Source organism: Trichosurus vulpecula, chromosome 5 (genome assembly GCF_011100635.1).
Source record: "Trichosurus vulpecula isolate mTriVul1 chromosome 5, mTriVul1.pri, whole genome shotgun sequence".
NCBI classification, from domain to species: Eukaryota; Metazoa; Chordata; class Mammalia; order Diprotodontia; family Phalangeridae; genus Trichosurus; species Trichosurus vulpecula.
The window spans coordinates 65,960,837-65,988,131 of record NC_050577.1 but is presented as its reverse complement, the minus strand read 5'-3'; the positions used below and the strand labels follow the sequence as shown (position 1 = coordinate 65,988,131).

At 37.5% G+C, this 27,295-nt stretch overlaps 1 protein-coding gene across 1 annotated transcript in view; it reads right to left on the bottom strand.

Moving 5' to 3' along the window:
* Positions 1-27,295, bottom strand: part of MYO3A (myosin IIIA) — a 265,783-nt gene that overhangs the window by 61,852 nt on the left and 176,636 nt on the right. The window contains exons 19-22 of the mRNA XM_036761365.1: positions 15,782-15,935; positions 8,996-9,084; positions 7,439-7,568; positions 1,932-2,011 (exon numbers count right to left, since the gene is read on the bottom strand). Coding sequence (XP_036617260.1) covers positions 1,932-2,011; positions 7,439-7,568; positions 8,996-9,084; positions 15,782-15,935 — 453 coding nt within the window. The remainder of the gene's footprint in view (positions 1-1,931; positions 2,012-7,438; positions 7,569-8,995; positions 9,085-15,781; positions 15,936-27,295) is intronic.

Below are 27,295 nucleotides of genomic sequence, written 5' to 3'. Positions count from 1 at the left end.
ACCTTAAGTACCTGTAAACTGCTTCATGACTCAAGCCTGGAAGGCCAATAATTTTCCCACAGACTGTGCCATTTTGTATCCTGAAGATATAGCTAGATGCTAAGACATGCATAAGGATCACAAGGTGTGTGATTTTCTTAGTAAAGAACAGGTTCTGGCCTGCAGTATTTTGTCAGTATCATGGTGGACTTGGTTGGTCTCACACATGTAATCCAGCTTCTAAAAGCTCTGTGTCTTAGGGTTGGGTGTGGCAACATCTTAATCTTGAGCAACTTACAGCAAGATGGAAAGCATGGATTAAGTTTTAGGTGGAAAAAATAGACTAGGTTACCCTAGCTCTCAACTGCTTGAGATAGAGAAAAGCCAGATCAGGGACAAGTCCTGATATCAGAGAGAGGGGTGGGGTAGTCTAAAGGGAGAAGACTCTGGAAGGAGAACTAATGTTTGGCAGGCAAGGGAACCTAGAGAGAAGGTAAAGAATGCACTTGGATATGACTAAAGCAGAGGAGAGCTTTGGTCAGAGCAGAGAGTAGGGAAAGCTGATGAAAGCCATCCTAGATCTTCCCAGCTGAAAGGGATTAGATTCCTCATCTAACTGTCATTGTCTGGATTGATCTCTCCTTTGCCCTTATAACATTAGGTTGGTGGGAGAAGGCCAGGTCTTGGAGTCAAAAGACTTTGGTTGATAACCAGGAGTGTGCTTCTCAGCAAGTGCCAAATAATGCAACACCCCAAAGCCTCAGTTTCCTTACATGTAAGACAGGGATCATATTACTTTTAATGCCTACCTCACAGAGTTGTGTAGAAAGTGCTTTTAAACCTATTAGTACTATATAATTGTGAGTTACTACTGCCAGAAGAAAAAAAACCCACCAACAAAAAAGACAGCATATTGAAGTGGAAGAAGTAATGAGTTTGAAGTCACATCTTTCCTCAGAAACTTACTAACTGTGTGACCCTGGGTAAGTTACTTAACCTTTGACTGCCTCAGTTTTCTTATCTGATAAATGGGGATAGTAATAATATCTACCTCCCAGGGTTCTTGCGAGGACCAAATGACTCACTTAAAAAGGTGTTTTGCAAATCCGAAAGGGCTATATAAGTGCTATTATAATTATGATTTTACAATTGAGTAAATGGAAATTGAGAGAGGTTAAGTCATTTGTTCAGGACCATACATTTAAAAAAGTGTCTGAAGAAGGATTTAAACTTGTTTTCCTTACTCCAAGTCCAGAACTCTATCCATCGCTACATTTGGCTATTAAGCACCAAAGTACTAGGCACTGTGGTGAGGGTACAATGACAAAAATGAGACAGTTGCTCTCCTCAAGGAGGTTACATTCTAACAGAGGAGATATGAAGACATTAGTGCATATATATGTATATATGCATATATACACATAATATATATGTCATACATACAATACACAGTGAATGTAAGTCATTTTAAGGAAAAAAGGTGCCAGAAGTTGGGTGGGATCATTTTCTTTTGTACTTTTTGAGTAAAAAAACTTGCTTCTGATATCTTTGACCTGTGTGTTTGTAAGGACAGAGTTGGGCTGTTCAGTAATAAGATTTTCCTAGGAATCTGTATGAACTGTATGTATCAGGAAGCAGATAAACTTCTCCCGAAAATGACCTTTGCTCCTTAAGGAGCCCACACACAGCATATGAAAACCTCATATGCTAACGAACACACTTTTAATTTGTCTTTTGGATAAATAAAACATAGTTATACAAAATGGTCAAAAAATACATGATAGATTTGTACTTTTAAAACACTTCCTAGAGGGGATTCTATAATGCAGAGATATCTGGCTAAGCAGAAGTAAAATATCAAGTCCTGAAAGGGACCGACTGCCTTCAGTGGCAATGCAAATATTGCCATCTTAAAGGTTAGATCCACTACCATGAAAAATGCATTTTCCTACCTTTGATAGATTGATTGATCTTTGTGAAGTCCTTAGTTGATAGTTTATTATATTTTTATTTTTGGAATATGGCAGATTACCTGTGGAAAGGTAAATAAAATTAATATATCTCCTAGAATTCTAAAACTATTTTGTTCTTAAAAACCCATGTTTCTCTCCTTCCCCCTCCCCCAGACTATAAAAATGCTTGGTGGTTGAACTGGAGAAATATCCAATGCATATAGCTAGATTGAGTCAATGTTATAAAAAGAGCAATGCCACCCCAAATTAATTTATCCAATCAAAATGCTAATAGGACACTTCATAGAATTAGATAAAGTGACAGCAAAATTATATGGAAGAACAAACTGACAAGAATAGCAAAAGAAGAACTATGCCCAAAAGAGTATAAAACCATGCATACCCTTTGACCAAACAATACCTGGGTTTGTATCCCAAAGAAATAAAAAGACAAAAAGGAAAAGGACTTATGTGTACACTAATATTTGTAGCAGTTCTCTTTGTGGTGGCAAAGAATTAGAAATTGAGGGGACGCCCATCAATTGGGGAATAGCTGGACAAGTTGTTGTACATGATTGTGATGGAATACAATCGTGTTAGAAGAAATGATGTGCAGGAGGCTCTCAGAAAAACCTGGAAAAACTTATATGAACTGATGCAAAGTGAAATGAGCAGAACCAGGAGAATATTGTAGACCATAACAGCAATATCATACTATGATCTACTGTGAATAACAATTTAGCTGTTCTCAGCAATACAATGAGCCAAGACAACTCTGAAGGACTTATGATGAAAGGTGCTGTCCATCTCCAGAGCAGAAACTGGTAGAGCATATTGAATGGATGTTGAAGATACTTTTTCTTTACTTTCTTTATTTTTCTTGCTTTTTGTCTATGTTTTCTTTCACAGCATGACTTACATGGAAATGTGTTTTGCATGACTACACATGTGTAACCTATGTCAAACTGCTTTTCTTATCAGCGGAGGGAAAGGAGGGAAAAAGAGAATTTGGAACTCAAAATTTTTTAAAAAAAAGGATGTCGAAATTGTTTTTATGTGTGATTGGGAAAATAAAAGATTAAATTATCAAAAAAAGAGTAGCAAAATAAATACTTTCTTTAGGTCTGGACCTGTGATTTCATCAGCATAGGATATTTCCAGGGTAAGGTCTACTTCCTCTGAGTCAGATCAGCAAATGCTCTGTAAGTCAACAGTCATTGAAAGTTTCCTGGGGCACTGAGAGCTTAAGTTATGTGCCTAGGGTCAACCAGTGAATATATATTGGAAGTGATACTTGAGCCCAGACCTTCCTGTCTCCAAGATTGGCCCTCTGTCCACTACTGCTATGTTGGGAATTATGGGAAAAAACAGAACAATGGAACAATAGAACAAAGTTGATAATCCAAACTTAGACCCAAAGCGTATAGCAAATCCATATTTGACAAACCCAAGATTACAAAATATAGGGGAAAAAGCATCATCATTTAATAAAAACTAAAGGGACAATTGGGTAGCAATATGGTGGTAAAGGGGATTAGAATCATATCTCACACTAGGTATTACAATAAGCTCAAATGAATTATAAGGGTTTGTCTCTAAACCAGAAAGACCTAGGTTCCAGTCCTATCTCTGACACATACTGGCTGTGTGACTCTGGACTTAACCTCTCATTGCTTGAGGAAATTCTCTAAGAGTACACATCACAGTGTAGGTGTTTACATACACTAGTAGGGGGAATTTTCTCACATGGGAGTTACCTATACTACAGATTCAGGCCTTATTTTTACATGAAATGCTTCATTTGCTCTTTGTTGAATCATTTAGGAAATTGTATCCTTAATTGTGGTGCTGGAGAAGACCTTTGAGAATCCCTTGGACAGCAAGGAGATCAAATCTGTCAATATTTAAAGAAATTAATTCAGACTATTCACTGGAAGGTCAAATACTGAAGCTGAAACTTACATACTTTGGCCACATAATGAGAAGATGAGACTCATTGGAAAAGACCTGGAGGCAAAAAATAGCCCCTGCCTTCAAGGAGCTTACAATCTAATATGATATAGGATGGGTCATTGATTTACATTGGCCAGGGAATGAAGGCTATTGAGTCTAACCCCCTCATTTTACTGATGAAGTTAGTAAGGCATAGAGAGATTAAGTGAATTGCCCGAGGTCATATAGCTGTTAAGTGTCTGGGTTGTAATTTGAACCTAGGAGTCCTGACTTCAAGTACAATGCACCATCCACTAACATTCTATCTCTTGTCTCTGTGCTTTTGCCCAGGCTGTACTTCATACCTGGAATGAACTCCTGTCTCAGCTGTACATCTCAGAATACCTGTTTTCCTTCATTGCTCAAATCAAATACCATCTCTTACCTAGACCCTTTATAAACTCTTGTAGCTGCAGGCATATCTGTTCCCCTCCTGCCCCCCTTAGCTTGGACTCCAACTCTATACCTTCCAGTTCTGAGAGGTAAACTTACCAGGGTCCAGCTTCCTGGCTACCTCCTCCCTACCTCTCATACCACAGCATTCCTCTAGGTTTTGTTTTCCCCCACTAGAATATAATAAGCACCTTGAGGGCAAGGGCTGTCTTACTTGTATTTCTATCCCTAGAACTTAGCACACTGTTGACACATAATCAATGTTTCATTTATCTATTCATATGAATTTTGTATATTCTTATACACAAAAGAGAAATGAGAGTTCCCAGATGGTGGATTCTGTTTCACTTTTTGTCTTAGTATACCAATCTTTTAGCACAGTGCTTGGCATACAGCTGGTATTTAACAGATGCTTGTGGCTTGTTCAATTGAGTGGCATCTTCACTCTACCATAGGATCTGGTCCTTCCTTCTTACCTCTCCCCACTGGCTGAATGCCTGTGATCCCTGACAGAAAAGAGAACTCTGTGCCACTCACTGTAGAGACAGGCTACATTACAGGATCTTGGAAGAGGCTGGAAGGGAGTGTGTGGGGAGAGAGTGACACAGGAGTCTGTGGCAGTAGAAACTTCTGGAAGTGACAGTTTGTCCTATTTTCATTACAGAGGAATAAGCAAGCAGAATTGTGTGGCAGTTCATAAAACAACTAAAATGAATCCTTTATGGACTAAGGCATATGGAAAAGCCTTGGAGGTTTCTAGGGAACTTGTGTGTTGTATTGATATATTCTGATACTTTGGAGAACATTTATTTGGAATATATAACATGCAGGATACTCTCGGGACACGTGATCTTCAGCCTTCAAATTAGATAATATACATACATGTGTGTATATATCTATCATTTTATAAAACTTAAAACACTGTATAAACATCAGATACCATTTTAACATGCAGCTGATTAAAAACTAAATCTTTGTATTTTATCAAACATTTAAAAATGAGATGAAAATTTATGAGGTTTTCAGTTTAATACAGTTTATAACTTAGCAGCTAAGAAATCAGAAAACGAAATAGAAATTATTACAATTTCAAAAAGAATATTGAATATATTCACAGGGACCAGGAGAATTCTATCTGAATTAGCATAGAATTTTGGCACAGTAGATAAAAGCTGGTCATAGATGGCTTTGGGTTCCAAGGTTTTAATTTCAGAAAGTTTATCTGCTAGGCATCCCTGGGCCTTAGTTTCTTCATCTAAAAGGTCCCTTCCTCCTTTAGTTCTATGATCCTAGAAGCTTACAAACATGTAACTTTAATTTAACCCTGTCAGGATGGTAAAGAAACCTTTGTTCAACTTGATTAGAGTTAGAGATATATGGGCTGCCATCGTCTCTAGTGTTCACAAAGTCATTTATTTAGGAACATTTGTTTCTCAGTCAAACTGGAGTGAATTTGATCTTTTGATCTCAATATGTGTTGGGATATGGTATCTTAGAGCCTAGCCTCTCTTCCTTTCTCCTTGTGTAGTTTTATGAAAATAACATGATTGTTAATTTTTAAATGTTTTATTTTTAAAAATAAATTTATGAAATTTACTATATAATTCTAAAATGTTAAAATTTTTAATTTTAAATTTAAATTAAATTTTTAAAATTAAAAAATCAAATTTAAAAAATTTAAAAGTTTTAATGTTTTTTTTTAATTTGAGGGAAGCAGGCTGAATGTTTCTATTTTTTAAAAACAGTTTTTAAAGCCCTCATTTCTGAACAGGGCCATACTTAGCTCTTCTGACCTTTAGGGCAAACACCACAAAATGAAATTGCTCAAGAAGTTAAACGTGGAGGTGATGGGAACTGGGTGAATGGAGTGGCTTCAGATCTTGAGACACAAGAACTTGTTGACAAATCTCCTGGGGCTAAAGCCCACAGAGGTGTGAGGTTACTTCTGGGGAAGGGCACTGTTGGGGAAGGGAAGCAGGGCAGAGTTGGGCATGGGAGGACTATGCCTGAGATGTGACTGTGGGGAGGTAGGGATGGAAATAAAGCAGCACCTGGTGGATTCTTGATTTAACAAATTATTTTTGCTAACTAGTTGGGTAAAATTAGCTTTTTCTGCCTACTGAAAAAGTATACATACTTTCAGAACCCTCTAAATTTCAGTGCATAGAGAGAAAGCCATGATCACCCAATCCTAGCTATGCTTCAATGCCTGAATCTTCCCTATCCTGCCCCTCCAACCAAGAAATGGACTTTTGTTTTGCAGAGTATGATTCATATGCTGAGTTTTACTGGATAGTTTGTGGAGGAATTTGGGTTGTAGTTAGAATTATAGATGTTCTCTGGGAGATATGACCAAACATGTTTCTAAAGAAAGAGCATCCTTACTATACCAAAATGACTTTCTTTGAGATGAAAATGAAAGGACATGTGGGTTTTGGTCTACCTTCAGTGGTGAGGGGGAGTTGGAGATAGCTTAGTAGTACTGGAAAATTCCTTTTCAGTATTGGTCAGTCTCCAAAAATTATTATAGAAATTGATACCTCCATTAAAATGGTACATATCTCTTGTGAATTCTTTGGAGTCAGTAAATTCTAAGGATGTGATCATATTATCTGGAGAAATGAAGTATCCTTCAAAGAAGCTGTAAACCTGTTTTTTTGTGTACACATACACACACACGGGTGTGTATATATAAATACAATTGATAAATATGCCTATGTATCTATTAATCGTATTTACTTATGCACACATGTTTTTAAGCTGGGTTTCTTAACATTTTTGGTATCAATGACCCATTTGGCAGTCTGGTGAAACCTAGACTTCTCTGAATAATGTTTTTAAAGACATAAAATAGATAAGATTATCAAGGAAAGCAATTACATTGAAATAGAGTTATCAAAATATTAAAAAAAAACCAGAACACAAATTCACAAGCCCCAGGTTAAGAACCAATCTCTGCTTTAGAAGATCTTAGGGGTCAGGTATAGAGGGGAAAGAAAGGGAAGATGTAATCAATGCATACTTAGTAAGCTGAAAAGGACCAAGATAACTAATTAAAATGACAGACAAAACTAGACAATCAGATGTTACCAAAAGATCTAAGCAAAACGCAAATGCTTTACCTGTTTTGGAAAGAGGATGGTTTACCAGCTGTCGAATGACGTGGTTTTCTGATGATCTCAGGAGCAGCACAATGTCAGTTGGAAGGGTATCCCTGTTTTTAGCTAAGAACCCACTTGCATTATACAGGACCTGTTGATAAAGGCCATGGTCACAACTGTCCATTATGATAGACCTTTACAGAGCTTTGGATGCTAAGAACACAAAGAAAGAAAGATGTGATCTTTGTGTAAACACAAAGTATGTCTATTCCATGATCACAATGTGTGTTCAGATTCTATGAAACTTGGAGGCTTTCTAAAGATCACTGTAGTCCCAGGGACTCTCCAGTACAGCTGCTGAAAAGAAGTGGAAATATATCCCCAGTGGCTCTTTGACATAAGGGAAAAAATGAACTATTAGGAGACTTAGTTAGAAAGTAGTGCATTAACAAAATGCATGAGAATTTAAATATATTTATGTGTAACCTTGGGTGAATATCTCTGATCCTTAATTTCCTAATTTATCAAATGAAGGGAGTGAATTAGATGGTCTCCAAAGTCCCTTCCAGGCCTAACTCCCATGATCCTATGACCTTATACATGCCTTTTAGGGAATAGCAGCTTGCTTTCCATCAGAGAGGAACCAAGGGTTTTGGTGAATGCCAGAGGGGCTGGGGTTTGATCTGATATAATAGGTAGTTCATAGGGGCCCATTACCTGGTTGATTAATTGAGTTCTCATGCCAGGGCTTCCCACCACTCCTTGAAAGGAATAGGAGGGGGGAAAGCAAAAGGGGGTGAGGCTCTTCAGATAGGAGTTTGAGATCAAGAAAAGGAATCAGGGATTAAACTCTCTCATAAGCTATGCTGGGCAATTTCAGTCATGGCTAGAATTTAATTAGACTGGTATCAGAAACCTATACTCTCTGAAATTCATCCATTTCTGTGACTTTGCTTCTCCATCTCCCTCTCTTTATTTTCCTCTCCTTACGTGCCATTTTTATTTCCCCCTAGTTTCTCAGTAAAAATTCCTTTTGAAAAACTCCAGGGTCTACTCAGAACTTATTTTTTTGTTTCAATCCAGGGGTTGCCTCTTGGGGTCTTGTTTGTTTGCTTGCTGGGGTTCCTTTCCCTCCTCTTTCCCTTCCTTCCCCCACCCCAGGCAAAAATAAAAAGTAGCAGCATGCAACATGTAGCTTGGGAGACTGTAACAGGTAGAAGTAGGGCAAGAAGAGTAGGAAGCCAGAGGAGATGGATTGTGAGCAAAGTGGTGATGCTATTCTAGGTCATCCCTATAATGGGAGGGTCTTAACCTTTTTATGTGTCATGGACCTCTTGGGCAGTCTGTTAAAGCCTAGGGACCCCTTCTCTCAATAATGTTTTTATGTGCACGAAATAAAATATATAGGATTACAAAGGAAATAAATTGCATTAAATATAATTATTAAAATATTTTTCAAAAAATTAAGTACATAGATTCCTTTTCATTATGGGGATTGGCTTATATTTTCATTTTTTATTTCTTCTGCGTAGATACAAATAAAAGGATAATATGGAGTTAACTTTTAGGTTGTCTTACCTTTCCTGCATAATGATGAATTCCAAAAGTAAGTTCCAGTCTTTTGGCCCTCCAGAAGTACTTTGATTTCAAATTATCTTCAAATTTTTCTGTAGGAAACATGCATCATAGATCATAGGATGGGGCCCATCTTGCACATCAGGGCTCATATGCTCATACGTAGGTACAAATTTATTAATTATCAAAAGAAGGCACATAGTTAATGTCAGAGAGAGATTAGATTTGTGCTGCTTGGTGCCCCTAGGGCAAATTAGGGACCATAGGGTGACCGTAGATCTAGGGGAAGAGGGGGTGTTGCAGAAAGGCAGATTTGAGCTCCACATATGATTAGCATTCCTAACAAGGAGAGGTAATCAAAAATGAAATGGGCTGCTGTGGGAGGTCATGAGTTCTCTATCATTAGAGGTCATCAGGAAGGGGTTAGATGCATTCTTATCAGAGATGTTGAAGAGGGGATACTCATTCAGATAATAATAATGATAATAATAATAATAATAATAATAATAATAACTGTTGTTTATATAACACTTTAAGGCAGTGGTCTTCCCAAAGGGGTATGAAGATCACCAATGGAAGGTGGGAACGTAGGTTGCAAATATTGTGGGGATTGTCTCCAACACAGCCACACCTGCCCTTTACTCATCATAGCCCAACGTTCCTCCATTTCACCCCTTCCCATAAGGCTCAAGTGTCTAATATCTCTACTTCAGCCCTGGGGTTGGCCCCTCATACAGTAACATAACTGAGTAACTCAGTAACCTGAGACCTGGGCACACAGCAGCAGCTGCTCAGGTATGATTTGGAACACTTCTCCCAAACAACCCCAACATACCAGTCTCCTGTTCCCAAGATCATCTCATGGCTTGGGGAACATGCCTAATTTTTTTTTTTCTGATGAGGAATATGTGATCAAAAACTTTGGAGAATAAGGCAGGCTAAGTAATTGACTTAGTCATCTTATTTGATCCTCCCAACAACCCTGTGAGGTTGTTACTATTATGTCCATTTGGCAGATGAGGAAACTGAGGCCAAGCCAGACCAAGTGATTTACCATTGGTCACATGATTGATAAGTATCAGAGGCAGGATGTAAGTCTGAGGCTCTTCAATCAAGTCCAAGGCTCTTTCCGGTGTGCCACACTGTTTCCCTAGATGACTGTGGAGTTTTTTTTTTCAGATTTAAGACAATATTAATTCAATGACAATAGTAACCAAAGGCAGGAAAACTACACAGTTCTCTTTAGATATTAAGTGCTGAGCCAGAACTTGAGATCTTTGACCTCAAAGCTTCACAGAGGTTTCATCCAATGGCTATTCCTTACAGAAAATGCTGAAAATTATTTTGAATTCTTAGAAGGTAGTAATTTAATTTAATGATAAAATGCCTTGCATTTGTATAGCACTTTAAAGGTTACATAGTGCTTTCCTCACAGTAAGTCTGTGAAGTCAATAGTTCAGGTATCCTCATTTTCCAAATGAGGCAACTGATTTGTACACGGCCACCCAGCTAAACAATACTGGAAGCTGGGATTTGATTCTAGGTTCCTGATTTAAGCCCAGAGTTATTTTTATGTGAACAGTAGCAAGGGTTCCTAATCATTTTATGTGTTTTTGAACTCTGGAAATCTGGTGAAGCCTAAATATCCTGTCTCAGAGTGATTTTTTTGAGGCAATTGGGGTTAAGTGACTTGTCTAGGGTCATACAGCTATTAAATGTCTGAGGTTGGATTTGAACCCAAGTCCTCCTGACTCCAAGGCCCCCAGAATAATGTTTTAAATGCACAAAATAAAATTCAAAGGAAACTAATTAGATTGTAATACAATTATCAAAATATTAAGAATCTAAATCCACAGATTCTAGGTGGAGATCCTTTGTAGTAGATAGACTGCTGATGCTGGTTAATTGTGGAATTTTTATTTTTAAAAATTAACTAGTAAAATGTTATTCATATTCATAGACTAGAAACTTGACAAATCTAATGTTTACTTTTATTTAAGTTGTGGGGGGGAGATGTAGTTGTAAAAAAAACCAACCCCAAAACCATACTGTTGGAAGAGGTTAGCAAAATTTCTATGGTACTCAGCCATAAAATCATTAAGGAAGCATCATTAAGGAAGGAGATGTTTGTAAGAGATGCTTTTTGAGAGGATAACTAAAACTTATTCCTTTCAACATTGAAATAAAAAAAAAACAACACACCAAGACAAAGCACCTACTGCACCTACTTCCATACTTTCCAGAAGAAACTGCTTTACTTATAGTAAAGTGAATGCCTTGAAGCTCCTTTGTCCAACCTCAGTTGACTGGGAAGGCATCCTCCTTTCCTTTTCACATTCAGTCTTATTAGACAGCCAACTAAAGGAACAGCATAGGAAGTTCCAACTGAGACTTCGAGAGAAAGGATCAGGCTCGGAGTCAGAAAAACTTTTAAATTCTGACTCTACTGTCAATAGCCATGGGACCCATCTCATCTGTAAAATGGGTATAATGATATCTGCATTACCTACCTCACAGAGTTGTTGTGAGGGAAACCCTTTGGAAAGTGCGATGCAAATATGAGTTACAACGATTAATGTTGTGTTTCAAAATGTACTATCAAAAGTCGATGAGAGAAATAAACCCTAGATTTTAACCACATAGAATGAAAGTGGAATATAAGTCTACCCCAACATCACTTATCTGGCATCATTGAGGAAGGAGATTATCCACAAGTGGTTTTTTTTTTGAGAAGATAACTAAAGATTTTTCCTTTGAATACTGAAATTAAAAAGAAATCACATTTGGTGGAATGCTTTCAAAATTTATTTCACACTTCATCTACCTCTTAAGCTGAGTGTGCCAAAATGTGCTTTAATCTTTTCTTAATGTCCCACGATTTTCATTATATGTCTGATTATATTGTGGTATATATGATATAATAATGCATTCATGGACCATGTATTTGCATAGGATTGTTTGAATCTAAACTAAACGACCCCAGGTTACTGAAGATTATGTCATTCTGTTACTTTTTCTTTTCTGTATCCCTAGCATTTAGCACAGTGCCTGGTACATAGTAGGCATTTAATATGTATTTACTGACTATTCTGCTGCCAGTGGCATCTTTCACTCTTAGCTGTCAATTTTCATCATTTTTGGGCTTCTACCAATGCTGTACCCCTTTCCTTATGGCTTCTAATTTTGGATCAGATAATTCTCAGGACCTAGAAAAGGCCCAGTTAAAAGCTGCCATGGCAATTGGAGGGGAGGAGGTGAAGCAAAGATAGAGGAGTAGAGGAAGAAACCCAGCATAACTCTACCAACATTCCCTTCCAAACAACTTAAGAATAACATATAAAATTAAAATCGGTAGAGAGGAATGCTTGTGATTGGCCACAAAGGAGCAGGGATCCTAGTCACAGTTCTAGGCCAGAGTGGAGCACTAGTGCTTGTAACTGCATGGGAACCTGAGACCTTTCTGGTAAAGACCAGAATGCAGACCAGGAAAGCAATGACTACAATTCTCCCTGGATCATACCACCCTGGGAGCACTGGAAACTTGGAGACCACAGAACTCCCTCTGAAAACAGCAGCATGAAAAAAGCCTCAAGCTTGGGACAGTGCCTCCCCACCCTCAGGTGAGCAGAGCCCAATTTTAACATAAAGTTCAAGGTCAAGAAATAGACTAGAATATAAGCAAACAACAACAAAAATAACTTGACCATAAAAAGCTACTATGGTGGCAGGAAGGACTAAAATATAAATTCGGAAGAAGACAACATGAAAACAGCTACAACAGCTTCTAAGAAAAATGTTTTTGTTTTGGACGCAAGCCCAACAAGAATCCCTGAAAGCATTAAAGAAAGAAATAATAGTTGTAGAGGAAAAACTGGGAAAAAATGAGAGTGATGCAAGAAAATTATGAAAAAGAAAATTAACAGATTGGTAAAAAAGGCACTACTGAAGAAAAGAACTCCTTAAAAAAACAGAATAGGCCAAATGGAAAAAAAAGTACAAAAGCTCACTGAGGAAAATAATTTCTTAAAAATTAGATTTGGGCAAGTAGAAGCTATTGACTCCATGAGAAATTAACAAACAATACAACAAAATCAAAAGCATGAAAAACAGAGGAGAAAATATGAAATATATAATCAGAAAAAGAATGGACCTGGAAATTAGATTGAAGAAAGATAATTTAATAATTATTAGACTACCTGAAAGGCATCATTAAAAATGAATCTAGTCATTGTATTTCAAAAAATTATAAAGGAAAATTGCCCTGATATCTTAGATTCAGAGAGCAGAATAGAAATTGAAAGAATCCACTGATCACCCCTGAAAGAGATCCCAAAATGAAAACTCCCAGGAATATTATAGCCAAATCCCAGACCTCCCAATTCAAGGAGAAAATACTGCAACCAGCCAAAAAGAAACCATTCAAATATTGTGGAGCTATAGTCAAGATCACACAAGATTTATCAACTTCCATATTAAAAGAGCAGAGAGCTTAGACTATGATATTCTGGAGGGCAAAGGAGCTAGGATTACAACCAAGAATCACCTACCTAGAAAAACTGAATATAATCATTCAGGGGAAGAAATGGACATTTACTGAAATTCAGGACTTTCAAGCATTCCTGATAAAAAGACCAGAGCTGATTAGAAAATTTGACTTTCAAATACAAGACTCAAGAGAAGCACAATGAGGTAAACAGGAAAGAGAAATAATAAAAGACTTAATAAAGTTAAAGTTACAGTCCTATAGGGGAAGATTATTCATGTAAATCCTAAAAATTTTGTTATTATTAGGGCAGTTAGAAGGATTAAACATAGACAGAAGGCATGAGTATGAATCTATTAGGTTGGGATGATCTAGAAAAATGAAGGAGTGAGAAACAGGGATATACTGGGAAAAGGGGGAAGGGAGAAGAAGAAGGGAGAGGGGAACATTATCTCACATGAAAGAGGCACACAAGGAAGAGCTTTTATAATAGAGAGGAACACACACACATGCACAGTTGGGTATAGAAAGCTATCTTACCCTACAGGGAAGTAAGAGGGGAAGGGGATAAGAGAAAGTGGGGAGGTGATAAAAAGGAGAGTGGGTTAAGGAAGGTAGTAGACAAAAGCAAAACAGATGTTTGAGGAGGGACAGGGTAAAAAGATAGAAAAGGATAAACAGAAGAAAATAGTATGGAGGGAAATACACAGCAATCATAACTATGAATGTAAATGAGATGAACTCGCCCATAAAATGGAAGCAGATAACGGAACGGATTAGAAACCAGAATCCAACAATATGTTGTTTATGAGAAACACACAAAACAGAAAGACACATACAGAGTTAAACTAAGGTGCAGGAGCAGAATCTACTGTGCTTCGGCTGATGTAAAAAAGACAGGAGTTGAAATCACAATTTCAGACAAAGCAAAAGCAAAAATAAACCTAATTAAAAGAAACAATCAGGGAGACTACATTTTGATATAGACAATGAAGTAATAAAAATGTTTACAGCAAGTTTCTCTGATAAAGGCCTCATTTCTCAAGATATATAGAGAACTGAGGTAAATTTATAAAAGTAAAAGCCATTTACCAATGGATAAATGGTCAAAGGATAATAACAGACAATTTTGAGAGGAAACCAAAACTACCCATAGTTATATAAAAATGCTCTGAATCACAATTGATTAGAGAAATGCACATTAAAACAACTCTGCAATTAAACTCTACACATTAAAATAACTCACACTTATAAGAGTGGCTAATATGGTGGAAAAGGAAAATGATAAATGCTGGAGGGTATGAGAAAATAGGAACACTAATGCACCATTGGTGGACTTGTAAACTGCTCCAACAATTCTGGAGAATAATTTGGTGCTATGCCCAAAGGGCCATAAAACTGTGCATATACTCTTTGACCCTGCAATACCAGTACTAGGCCTATATCCCAAAGAGATCGAAGAAAAGGGAATAGGACCCATCTGCACAAAAATATTTCTATAGCAACCCTTCTTATGGTAGCAAAAAATTGGAAATAGAGGTGATGTCCCTCAATTGGGTAATGCTTGAACTAGTTGTGGTACATGATTAAGATGGAATACTATTGAGTTATAAGAAATGGTGAGAAGGATGATTTTGGAAAAAAAAAACTTGGGAAGAGTTACATGAACTGTTCCAAAGTGAGGTGAGCAGAACCAGGAAATCTTTGTACACAGTACCAGAAATTTTGTAACGATCAGACGTGAAAGACTTAGCTACTCTAATCAATACCGTGATCCAAGACAATTCTGAAGAACTCATGATGAAAAATGTTATCCACATTCAGAGAGAGAATTTATGAACCCTGAGTACAAATTGAAGTCTAATTTTCTCACTTTATTTTTCTTGCTTTTTTTGGTAACATAGCTAATATGGAAATATGTTTTGCATGATTTCACATGGCTTATATATTGCTTGACTTCTCAGTAGGTAAGGAAGGGATAGGAGTGAGGAACTCAAAATTAAAAGAAAAAAGAATGTTAAAAACAAATTATATCTATCTATCTATCTATTAAAATAAAGTAGCCATGGCCATTCCTTGCAAATTAAAGTGCATGGACTTTGTATATCAACTATTTCCACACTTCCAGGTTGTACTGTAAATGAATCAGGTTGTCAGAAATCTGACTGTTGGGAGAATGTGGAATTAATGACTTCATATAGTAACATAGAACCAGAGTATTTTAGAGCCACAATGAAATTTAGAGAGAGATACTGTTGAAAGGAAAGGGTATTTGACTAAAAGTTCACTGTGCAAAATTCACTTACCAACAAGGGTCTGATCAGTAGCCCTAGGGAATCGACTTTCTTCATCAAGTAGAGAGAGCAAACCCATTGGTTTCTCCAGAAACATATCTAAGATAGGCCGATTATCTTCGTATTCAATAACTCTAGCATCAACCTCTTCATTTAGATATTCATTCTATAATAGGTAAAAATACATTGAAAAAACAATTTAGTTACAAGTTTCTGTTTTCTCTTGGAAAAATATGTTTAGTGACTTAGTTCATATGTTAGTGGATAGGAGAGCACTCAATAGCAATTTTTTGAAAATTCATTGTGTGCATATTATAATAAAATTCCTTTCCTATGACAATATCCTTAATCTAGGAGCATCTTTTTATTTCCCCCCACAGTGCTGCTAGCTCTTCTGTAGATAGAATGTTTCGTACAGCAACTAATGGAAGTCTTATTTTTATGCAAAAGACATACAAATATCTTAAAGACTTTTAGAATGAAGATGAGACATGATGATGCTTAAATGCTTAGTAAATCATACTTCAAGAATTTATAGAATTTTGATCTGATCAAGGACGAAGGAGATCTCATGCAAGTTAAATCCATTATTCAAACTTGAAATGCCATTTGACATCTTTAGAAACAGACATTTTCATAAATTTTCAATCAACAAGGTGACAGCTGCAATATGATGAAGGGAATTTCATTAATGATAATATTAGACTTATCATGTCCAAACCTGAACTTGTATCTTTTCCTGCAAATCTGTTCAACTTTCTGATTTCTCTCTTGTTAAATGGTACCAGCATTTATTCAGTAGCCTTTTTAAAGGATTTGAAGTCAGAGGACCTGGTTTTGAACTCTAGCTTTGCAAGTTACTATTTGTAGGACCTGGATCTGTCACTTAACCTCTATGGATCAGTTTTTCTCATCTGTGAAATGAAGGCAGTTAGACTAGATAGCATCCAAGTCTTTTCCAGCTCTAAATTCTATAATCATGGGAAACCTTAGATTTATCTTTGATTCTCTTCTCTCCTTCAATTCCCGCATCCAATCAGTTGTCATGTATAATTGATTTTTACCTCTGAAATAGTTCTTACATCTGACCCCTCCTCTCTGTCCCCATTGCTAATACCCTTTGGTCTTCATTATTACTCACCTGAAATGTTTGAATAGCCTTCTTACTGGTTTTCCTGCCTCTGATGTTTGCTCCTCTCCATCTCATATTGCATATAATGCTGTTAGATGTACACAGATGTGTTCATATCACTCCTTTATTCAGAACACTTCACTGGTTTTCAGTTCTCAACTGAATAAATTTCAATTCCACAGCTTGACCCTTAAGGCACTCCATAACATGGTGCTACCACCAGACCTTTCCAGTTTTATTGTACACTACTCCCTGCCACGTAGTCAAATTGGACTACTTGTCATTCCTCACTTTCCCACTCCCATTATAAAAGGTCCCATTGTCCCTTTTACTTGGAATATCTTCCATATCTACCTGTGAAAATCCTACCCATCCTTCAGTACTTAGATCACATTCTATGCCTTCCATGAAGTCTTCTTTGATGTCTTTCTTCCTTCCATTCTCCCTCAAAATTGGAAATACCTTCCCTTCCTTAGGTGTTGAAGAGCACTTTGCAATTCTTTGATATACTCCCTGTGATATATTTTATATTAGAGTAACTTATAATGATAAAAACAAGATACCATTTATATAGAATTTTATGATACAAAGTATTTTATAGGTTTTTTTCATTTGATCCTCATAATCATATGCATTGTGTCCCCCTTCTAGATTATGAGATCCATGATGGCTGAGACCAGTGTCTTATTTGTTTTTGTATCCTTCTTCTTCTCTGTTTCCTATGTCTAACACAGAAAAACCCATGGTGCTTATTGTTTGTTGACTAAAAAGAATGTATGCAGCAGAACAAATGACTCATTTATCAAGGGGTTCTTTATGCATATAGTTGAGATCACATAAGATTCCTTGATAGAACACTAGAGATAACTTATTTCAATGTGTAATATGAATTAAGGTGGGGCTTTTTTTTTACTGTTTTCTCTTTTAGAATGCTAAAGTAATCAATCACCTTTGATTAAGTCTTGCTAGGTGCTAAGTCCCAGGCCCACACCCTTTTGCTGATTAGGTGTGAAGTCTTCCGGTCCTAAGGAGGCTATATAAACTCAGAGGTTAGCATTTTGTTTGGGGCTCTCACTCACTGGAAGAATGTTGATGTGGAGACTCTGGGTAGCTGCTGGAGCGTCCCCCCATCTTTGAAGAAAACCCAGATAATGGTGCTTCTCTTTTTGGTAACTTTATATGTAATGTCTTGATAAGACAAAACCTGTCTGTTGAATTGTGTTATTTGATTTGTTGATATCTCGTTTGTAATTTCTATTTGTATTTGCTCTGAAGTTCAGGGTGCTGGCTTTCCTCCCTGAACTAAGTGAATGATATATGCATGTTTGATTAAAGTGAGATTGTTAAGCCCTTAAAGTTGCTTTCCTTAGAAAAGCAGGTCAAAGAACCTGTGCTGGCAGCTCTTGTTGCTGGTCTTGTTGAGTCTTACACCCCTACAGCAGCTGCTAGCAGCATTGTTGTTACACAATGATAATCCAAATTACCAATATCAAGTGAAGCACAGGATAGGGAGGTTGAAAGTTATCAAGGGTGTTTGCCACTGTCATGGAGGATATCTAGTACAAAGTTCCATTGGGAGAGGAATTCCTTATGGATGGAAAGATACTCCAAATCCTTGATTAGCAGATGGTATTAGGTTGATGGGTTATAACAAAGTCTAGAATATCAGAGAATCTCATGAATGAAATTTATAACACTTCAAAAGAATTTGGTCTGACAATCCATATGAAAACAAAGAAACAAATGGATGTTTTCATGGATGAAGACTATCTTTTTGTTGAGAGTATGTCATACAGTTTTATGGACAGACCATAGAGCTAGTACACAACAGATGAGAAAGCTGGGGCTGAGAAATTAGTGACTTGACCAGGACAATAAGAAGATAAACAAGAATCAGAGGTGAGATTTGAATTTAGCTCATCTGATTCCAGATTCAGTATTGTTCCTGCTACCTCCTGTTGTTACTTTGAAATCTTTTTGGGCAGGGGCCAGGTTTTTTGTTTTCTTCTGTCTTGAACCATGACTCTAACACCATGCCCTCATTGTCTCATACAATTTTGATGCTAAATAAATTTCTGTTGAAAGTTTAAAAATAATGAAAGTTTCAATGAAAAACTAACTTAACTGACTTATAACAGAGTTGTGAATAATGCAGGCTATTTCAATTTCCTTAAGGCTGTGTTCATGTGTACAATGGATTTGTGATCTCATCCATTTGGGTACTCCCTCCAGTAGCACAGATCACAAACATAACTTCACCCTATTTGGCTTTTATCCATGTTGCCTTTTCTTCCCTTAAGGTTCATGGCATCCACCCAATGTTCTGTGCACTTTTCACTAATTCTTTTAACATGATATGGACACAATATGGCATTTTGGACAGATTGGTTGTCTATTGCCATCAAATTGGCCTAACTTCTTTTCTAGTCATACAGCTCTTTAATGATATTTTGATGTTACTTCTTTTGTGCAAATAGCCACTTGTAGTATACTATAGCCTATCAATGCCTAACATGTGTCTTTCCATTGCCCTTTGGGTGACCTGCAATTTTAGTTTTTTGGAGGCTAGGGCATGGCATTTCATGATTGGCAGCCAAATATCATCAGAAGGCTGTGGGTACTAGAAAGATATTTTTGTGTACCAGGGAAAATAAAAATCATTGAAGGTGATGTACCATTTTCCAAATGTTAGCCAGCTTGCGCATGTTCCCCAATTCAATTCTAAGGTCTGTTAATTGTACATCTGAAGTGCTTGTTCAAGATAAGTGTCATAAAAGTGGAACTCTGGATTTCAGAGGTGGGTAAGAGCATTTCTAGCTGTAAAGATCAGAGAAGGCTTTATGGAGGAGGGAACATTTGAGCTGAGCCAGAAAGGATGGGTAGAATTTCAATAAGTCAGGGCAGCTAGGTGGCATAGTGAGTAGAGTACCAGCCCTGGAGTCAGGAGGACCTGAGTTCAAATCCAGCCTCAGACACTTGACACATGTACTAGCTGTGTGACCTTGGGTAAGTTACTTAACCCCAATTGCCCTGCCAAAAAACAAAAAACAAAACAAACAAGCAAAAAAAAAGAAGTTCAACAAGTCTGAAACATACGTGTGTGTGTGTGTGTGTGTGTGTGTGTGTGTGTGTATGTGTGCATTACTGGCAGAAAAGTAGCAAAATTAAAGGCATGGAGATAGAAAACCCTAAGATACGCTTGTGAAATACTCAATTCAACAGTTTGGTTATGAGTGGATTAGAACAGCAAGTGGTCGTAAGAATTAAGTGAACCACACTGACCCTATCCAGTAACTCAATTTGGGAGGTAGCTCATGACCCTTTCTATTCTCTACCTTCCCCCATCCCAAGATGGTGTGCATTGTGATTATACCTTCCCCCAATCTTCCCTGCCTCCTATCACTACCCCACCCCACTTCTCTTATCCCTTTCCTTTCTATTTTCCCATAGGGCAAGATAGCTTTCTGTACCCCATTGCCTGTATATCATATTTCCCAGTTTCATGTAAAAACAATTTTTAATATTTGTCTTTAAAATGTTGAGTTCCTCACTCTCTCTCTTCCTCCCTCTCCACCTACCCTCATTGAGTAGGCAAGCAATTCAATATAGGTTATACATGTGTAGTTATGCAAAACACTTCCATGATAGTCATGTTGTTAAAGACTAACTATATTTCCCTCCATCCTATCCCACCCCCCCATTTATTCTATTCTCTCCTTTGACACTGTCCCTCTTAAAAAGTGTTTGCTTCTGATAACTCCCTCCTTCCATTTGCCCTTCCTTCTATCATCCCCCCGTCTCTTAACACCTTACCCCTACTTTCATGATTTTCATACCCAATCGAATGTGTATGTTATTTCCTCCCAAAGCCAAATCTGATGAGAGTAAGGTTCACTCATTGCCTCTCACTTCACCCATCTTCCTCTCCATTATAAAAACTTTTTCTTGCCTTTTTTATGATAATTTACTCCATTCTATCTCTACCTTTCTCCATCTCCCAGTACATTCCTCTCTCATCCTTTAATTTTATTTTTCAGATATCATCCCTCTTCATATTCAACTTACCCTGTGCCCTCTGTCTATATATCTATATCCATATGTCTATCTATATCTACACACACATTTATATCTATATCCATATCTATATCTGTATCTATATCTATATCTATCTATACACATGCATTCCCTCCAACTACCCTAATATTGAGAAAGGCCTCATGAGTTACAAACATCATCTTTCCCTGCAGGAATGCAAACAATTCAACTTTAATAAGTCCCTCATGATTCCTTTTTCCTGTTTACCTTTTCATGCTTCTCTTGATTTGAAAGTCAAATTTTCTATTCAGCTTTGGTCTTTTCTTCAAGAATGCTTGAAAGTTTTCTATTTCACTGAATGTCCATTTTTACCCCTGAAGGATTATACTCAATTTTTCTGGGTAGGTGATTCTTGGTTTTATTCCTAGCTCCTTTGACCTCTGGAATATCATATTCTAAGTCCTCCTATCACCTAATGTAGCAGCTGCAAAATCTTGTGTTATCCTGATTGCGTTTCCATAATACTTAAATTGTTTCTTTATGGCTGCTTGCAGTATTTTCTCCTTGATCTGGGAGCTCTGGAATTTGGCAACAATGTTCCTAGGAATTTTCTTTTTGGGATCTGTATCAAGAGGCAATAGGTAGATTATTTCAATTTCTATTTTACCCTCTGACTTTAGAATATCAGGGCAGTTTTCCTTGATAATTTCTTGAAAGATGACATCTAGGCTCTTTTTTGATCATGGCTTTCAGGTAGTCCAATAATTTTTAAATTATCTCTCCTGGATCTATTTTCCAGGTCAGTGGTTTTTCCAATGAGATATTTCACATTGTTTTCCATTTTTTTCATTCCTTTGGTTCTATAGGCTGATTTTTCCCCCACTGTTTGCTCATTTTTCTAGCCAATTACCTGACTTTTTAGATTTTTGTTAAGGTAGGTCTCTGCTTCCAGTATGGATGGTGTAGTGTCCCAAACTTCAGAGGTTTTGGGTAACTGTTTTCAGAGATAGTTCTAGAGACCTGTAAATTTTCAGTTCTTTCAAGTTTTTATGATCAAAGGAGAGGTCTTTACGCCTCTCATGGTCTGTGATCTGGTCTGTGTGTGACCGTAAGTACTCTTTCTGCCTTGGAACTGTGAGGAAGATTCCTTCTCCACCGCAGCCACAAGCTTTGCCATGCCAGCGCTCCTCCTCGCCCCAGGACTGCAACCCAGATCCAGGCATGGACAAAGCAAGAGAATCCTGCCCTACCACCAGCAAAGAGATCCCTACAATCCTTCTCTAATCAGCCTCTCAATCCCCCCACCATCTGTGGGCTGAGAGCTCTGGAAGCAGTGACTGCTGCTGCTATCACTGCTGTCCTGGGGCTGGGGCCCAGACCTTGCACCTCTCTCACCCAGATCTGACAGATCTTTCAAACTGACATTTTAAGTTGTCTTTGGCATTTGTGGGTTGAGAAGTCTGAAAACTTCCACAGCTGCCAGTGATCCAATGACCTGAGGCCTGCTCCAGCACATCTGTGCTGATGCTTTTCTCAGACTGGTGCAAAAGACCTTTCCTGTCAACCTTCCAGGTTATCTTGGACTGAAAATTTGTTTCCCTCTGTCATTTTGTGGGTTCTGCTTCTCTAGAATTAGTTTAGAGTCATTTTTACAGGTTTTTGGAGAGCTCAAGCAAGTCCCTGCTTTTACCCTGCTATCCTGGCTCCATTCCCCTAATTGTAGGAATTATAAGAAAACTTTACTGCATAGTTTGAATTAGCTCTGCCTGGCTTGGAAGCTGGACAACTTCTACCTGCTGAAGGACTTAGGTTATGCTAATCAGAAACTCAGTCAGATCCAAAGACCAATGCAAGGGGTTTTCTCATAATTATACATCTTCAGCAACTCACATGTCTTATTTGAAAGCTGAATCTGTACTAGTCAATCTGTTATTGTTTCCATACTCCATTGACTGAATATAGACATGGGGGAAGTGAGACACTGCTTTTTTGATTTTAAGGAATTGCACCTGTTCACTTTCCCCCTCCAAATTTGGAAAGTCTCTAATCTTTCCTCCAAATAGAAACCTAATTTTGCATCCTGGTTAATTGTTTTTTCTTTAATTAGCTGATCAATTGTTTTTAATGCATAAAAATCTGTCTACCCTTGTATTCAGGGTCCAGTGCCAAAGCTGAGGAGACCTTGTCATGATCTGTTGAGCACTTAATAAATTGATGTGCTAGGAAGCTTGAACCTTTGTTTCTTCAGTCTCATCTTTCATTTGCCATTGTTTGGAGTCATAGGATTAAGATTTTGAACTGGAAGAGACATTCAAGGTTTTGTAGCCTCATCTTATAGATGAGAAAACTGAGGCCCAGAGGTGAAGTGACCTCACCAAGGTCACAAAGGTACTAAATGGCGGAGCTAGAATGTGATTCTATGTCTTTAGGTGTCAAATATAACATTTCTTCCACTACAACATAATACCTCCCTATAGAGTTCACAATGGACAATAATAAGAGATCACCTTGAAAGGCAGAATGGGGCCAGAGTGGGAGTCTTAAATGCCTGGTTGAGTACTTGGATTTTCCTTTGAAGGTTAACGAATGTGTGTAGAAATTGTGTGATAAAAGTGATTCTGTGGAACAATTACTTTGGCAGTGATATATGTGGTGGATGGGGTTGGATAAGAAGAGACTAGAGGATGGGAAATGACTTAGGAAGCTACTGCAAAATTCAGGCAGGAAATATGAAAGCTCTGAATGAGGTTGGTGGCAGTGGGAATATAAAGGAGGGGGCATATTTCAGAGACACTGCAAAGAAAGAAATGAAAAAAAAAACACTTGGTAAAGACTAGATTGGGGTGAAGGAGAGGGAGGAATCAAAGATGATTTTGAGTTTTCTGGCATAGACAACTGGGATAATAGTGGTACCACCAAGAGAAACCAGCACAGAGGGAAGCAGAGTTTTTGGAGGGAAGATAAGAAATCCCATTTTGGACATGTTGAGTCTAAAAAATGAATGGGATATCCAGGTGAAAATGTCTAGGAGTCATAAAAGGTAAGGGCTAGTCAGAGAAACATTAGAAACCCTATTTGAACTGATGTAAAGTAAGCAGAAGCAGGAGAATAATATGCACAATGACTAAAATAATGCAAATAAAAACAACGCAAATGGCAACTGAACTCCATATTCAGGGGTCATATAGAAGAAAAGGAACCAGTAGCAAAGTAGTTAGAGAGTTAGGATGGTAGCTTTATGGAAGTTAAGATAGAGTTTTAAGAAAGCAGATGATTATGAGTCAAATCTTGCAGACAAGTGAAAGATGATGACTAAGAAGAGTCATTGGATCTGACAGTTAGGAGGTCACTGATGACATTTAAGAAGCCAATTTCAGGGGCAGAAGCCAAACTGCAAAATACTAAGTGGTGAGTAGTAGGTCAAGAAGTAGAAGAGTCAAGTAGTTAATGTACATTACTCTCTCCAGAAGTTTGATGAAAAAAAGCAAAGTATGAAATAGAACAATACCTTGGGGATAAAACATCATGGAAGGTATACATTTTATGTGTACATATGAAACACATAAACCTAAAATGATAAGGAAAGCCTGAGCATATCTGTAGGTTTAAGAGAATGTAGTGAAGAAGAATAGATTGAAGACACAGGATAAAGAAATAATTGGTCAAACAAGGTCTCCGAAGATGTGAGAAGGCACAGGTAGAGGGGTCTGTCTTGGAAAGAGGGGCTCTTTTATTCCCTGATTCATCAGGGAAATATGAGAGGAAGATGTAAAAACAGTTATTTTGAGGTAAAAGGGGGAAGGTTACATGGGATTGTCTCCTACTTTGATGAAATTGAAGCTGTGTGGTGCTGTGAATGAGGGAGCTGGAGTTTGGATGTGAAGTCTATAACAATCGGCAAAAAGCATAAGAACCAACATACCAACACTGGGGCAAGGCAGGGATTTGTTTAAGTAAGGTATATTCATAAAGCTGGCATCTCATTTTTTTTTGTGGAAGCCTGGAGGGATAAAACATATCACTTAAATGATAAAACATCTAATAATGATAGCTAGCATTCACATAGAAATTTAAGATTTGCACAGTGCTTTACAAATGTTATTTCATTTTATCTACATAACAACTCTGAACTATTGCTGCTATGATTATTCCTATTTTACAGATGAGGAAACTGGGGCTGAAGGAGGTTGAGTCACTTGTCTAGGGTCACACATTAATAAATATGTGAATCAGGATTTGAACCCAGGTCTCTCTGAATACAGGTCCAGAGCTCTACCCACTGCATCACCTAGCTGCCTTTATCTTTCCTCTGATACTTCATTGTGACATAGAGGTGACCCTTTGTTCTCAAAGGCTATACCTCTGGATCACAAGCCCTATCAAACTATACTTGGTCTTATCAAGTTGGAAAGGTTTCAAGAAACTAGGCCAATGATAGGCTTAAAGTCTACATTCTGGTTATAAAGTTTTTCAGTAAACAGTGAATAAGCACTTATTAAATACCTGCTATGTACCAGGCACTGTTCTAAGTATTGGGGATAGAAAAGAAGGCACAAAGCCAGTGCATACTCTTAAAGAGCTCCTAGTCCAATAGTTATGGCCAGAGAGGCTCATTATCAGAAGCTGGCCAGCAGGAGATGAAAAGTTTTTGGCCATGACAACTAACAAAGACTTTTGACTGAGCTGAAAGGGCTGCCACCTGCATTGCACTGTTGGAGCGAGTTCCCACACTGAGGAAATTACAAGTCCCTAAAGTGCTGAAGTAAGCTATAGCCATTGTAAGAGCAAGACTAAGCAGAGTGTTTTGTCACCTCTTAAGGAGTATATAATAGACAATTCTGTTTACCAGGCACAAAAGTTGGACCCTAAGTTTTATAAATTATGAAGCTTTTTCTCCTTCAAGGTTACCTTGGCAGACTCATGCAGGCTTATGGTTTTTACTATTAGACAGGCCGTGAAGACAGCATATTACAGTTTAAATGGCAACAGAAAAGTTCAAAAGTGGTTTTTGTATATGACTTCCACTGAAACCACTGAAGGTTAAGGTCCAAACTAATGCATTTGTCATTTCTATTTGCTTGTGTCAAATTCTACTAAAGTGCTTATGTTATAGGTCATACAGGGCAGAGATGAGTAACTTGAAACATAATGGGCTCCACTACAAAATACTTGTTATTTGGCTTGACTCAATGCTGATAGGAAAACAAAAAAGGACTATTATTAAGGATTTATGGCTGAGGAGATAATCAGATGGAAACCCTTATATTTTAATATGTATAACCATAGAATATTAGTGATGGAAGAGACTTGGAGATCTTTTAGTCCAAGCTTATCTAATAATACAGAGAAAGGAGGTTTAGTGAAGAAAATGGCATTTGATTTTGGTCTTGAAGAAAGTTTGGGATTTCAATGGGTATAGATGGCAAAGGTGGTGGTGTTGATTCGGGTGTGTGTGTGTGTGTGAATCAGAGATGGAACTTATTTCAGGCTGAGGAAGCATTAGCAAAGGCACAGAGGTGGGAAAGACATAGCTGTTCAGGAATAGCATTTGCCCTGGGTATGGTCTAGGGAAATAGGTTAGTAATGCTAGAAATTTGGGTTGGGCCAGCAAGTAGAGAGACTTCAAAGGTAGATTAGGAAATATGAACTTAATTCAGTTATTGCTGGGCAACTGTTGGATCTTTATGAACAAGGGAATAACATGACTGGACTTGCCATTTATGACGACCAACATCTGTGAAGTAGGGAAAACTAGGAGATAGGCTGAAGAAGGGAGTACCATTTCTCTTTTGTAGCATATCAGGTTCTCCCAGACTGAGGAAAAAGAAAAGTCTTGAGAACTGGAGTAGGTTAGGTGTCACATTCTTCTCTTTGAGACTAAATGAAAGTAATACATAGAAAAGTCCAAAAGATCCTCTCTTCCTTTAGCTGTGGCATAAATAAAAATATTTGGTACATATTGGACCTACATAATAGCAATATAAAGAAAAAAAGCAGAGTAAGGTAGTTCCAAGAGCACTGGAATTGGAGTCAGTAGATTTGAATTTGAATGTTGCTTGAAGGAGAGGGGATTAGCTCATTACATGCTGACACTTTATAAAGTTAACTTTTTGAGTGGAAATAATTCAAGTATCATGGAGCCACAGTCAGGACAACACAAGGTTTAGCATCTTCTACATTAAAGGATCAGAGGGAACAAATAAATCCAATACCATATAAATTACTTAGAAAAATAGACAAAGAAGGACTCCAATCAAATTCCTTTTATGACACAAATATGGTGCTGCTACTCCAAACAGGAAGAGCAAGGACAGAGAAAGAAAATTATAAACCAATTTTCCTAATCAATACTGATGCAA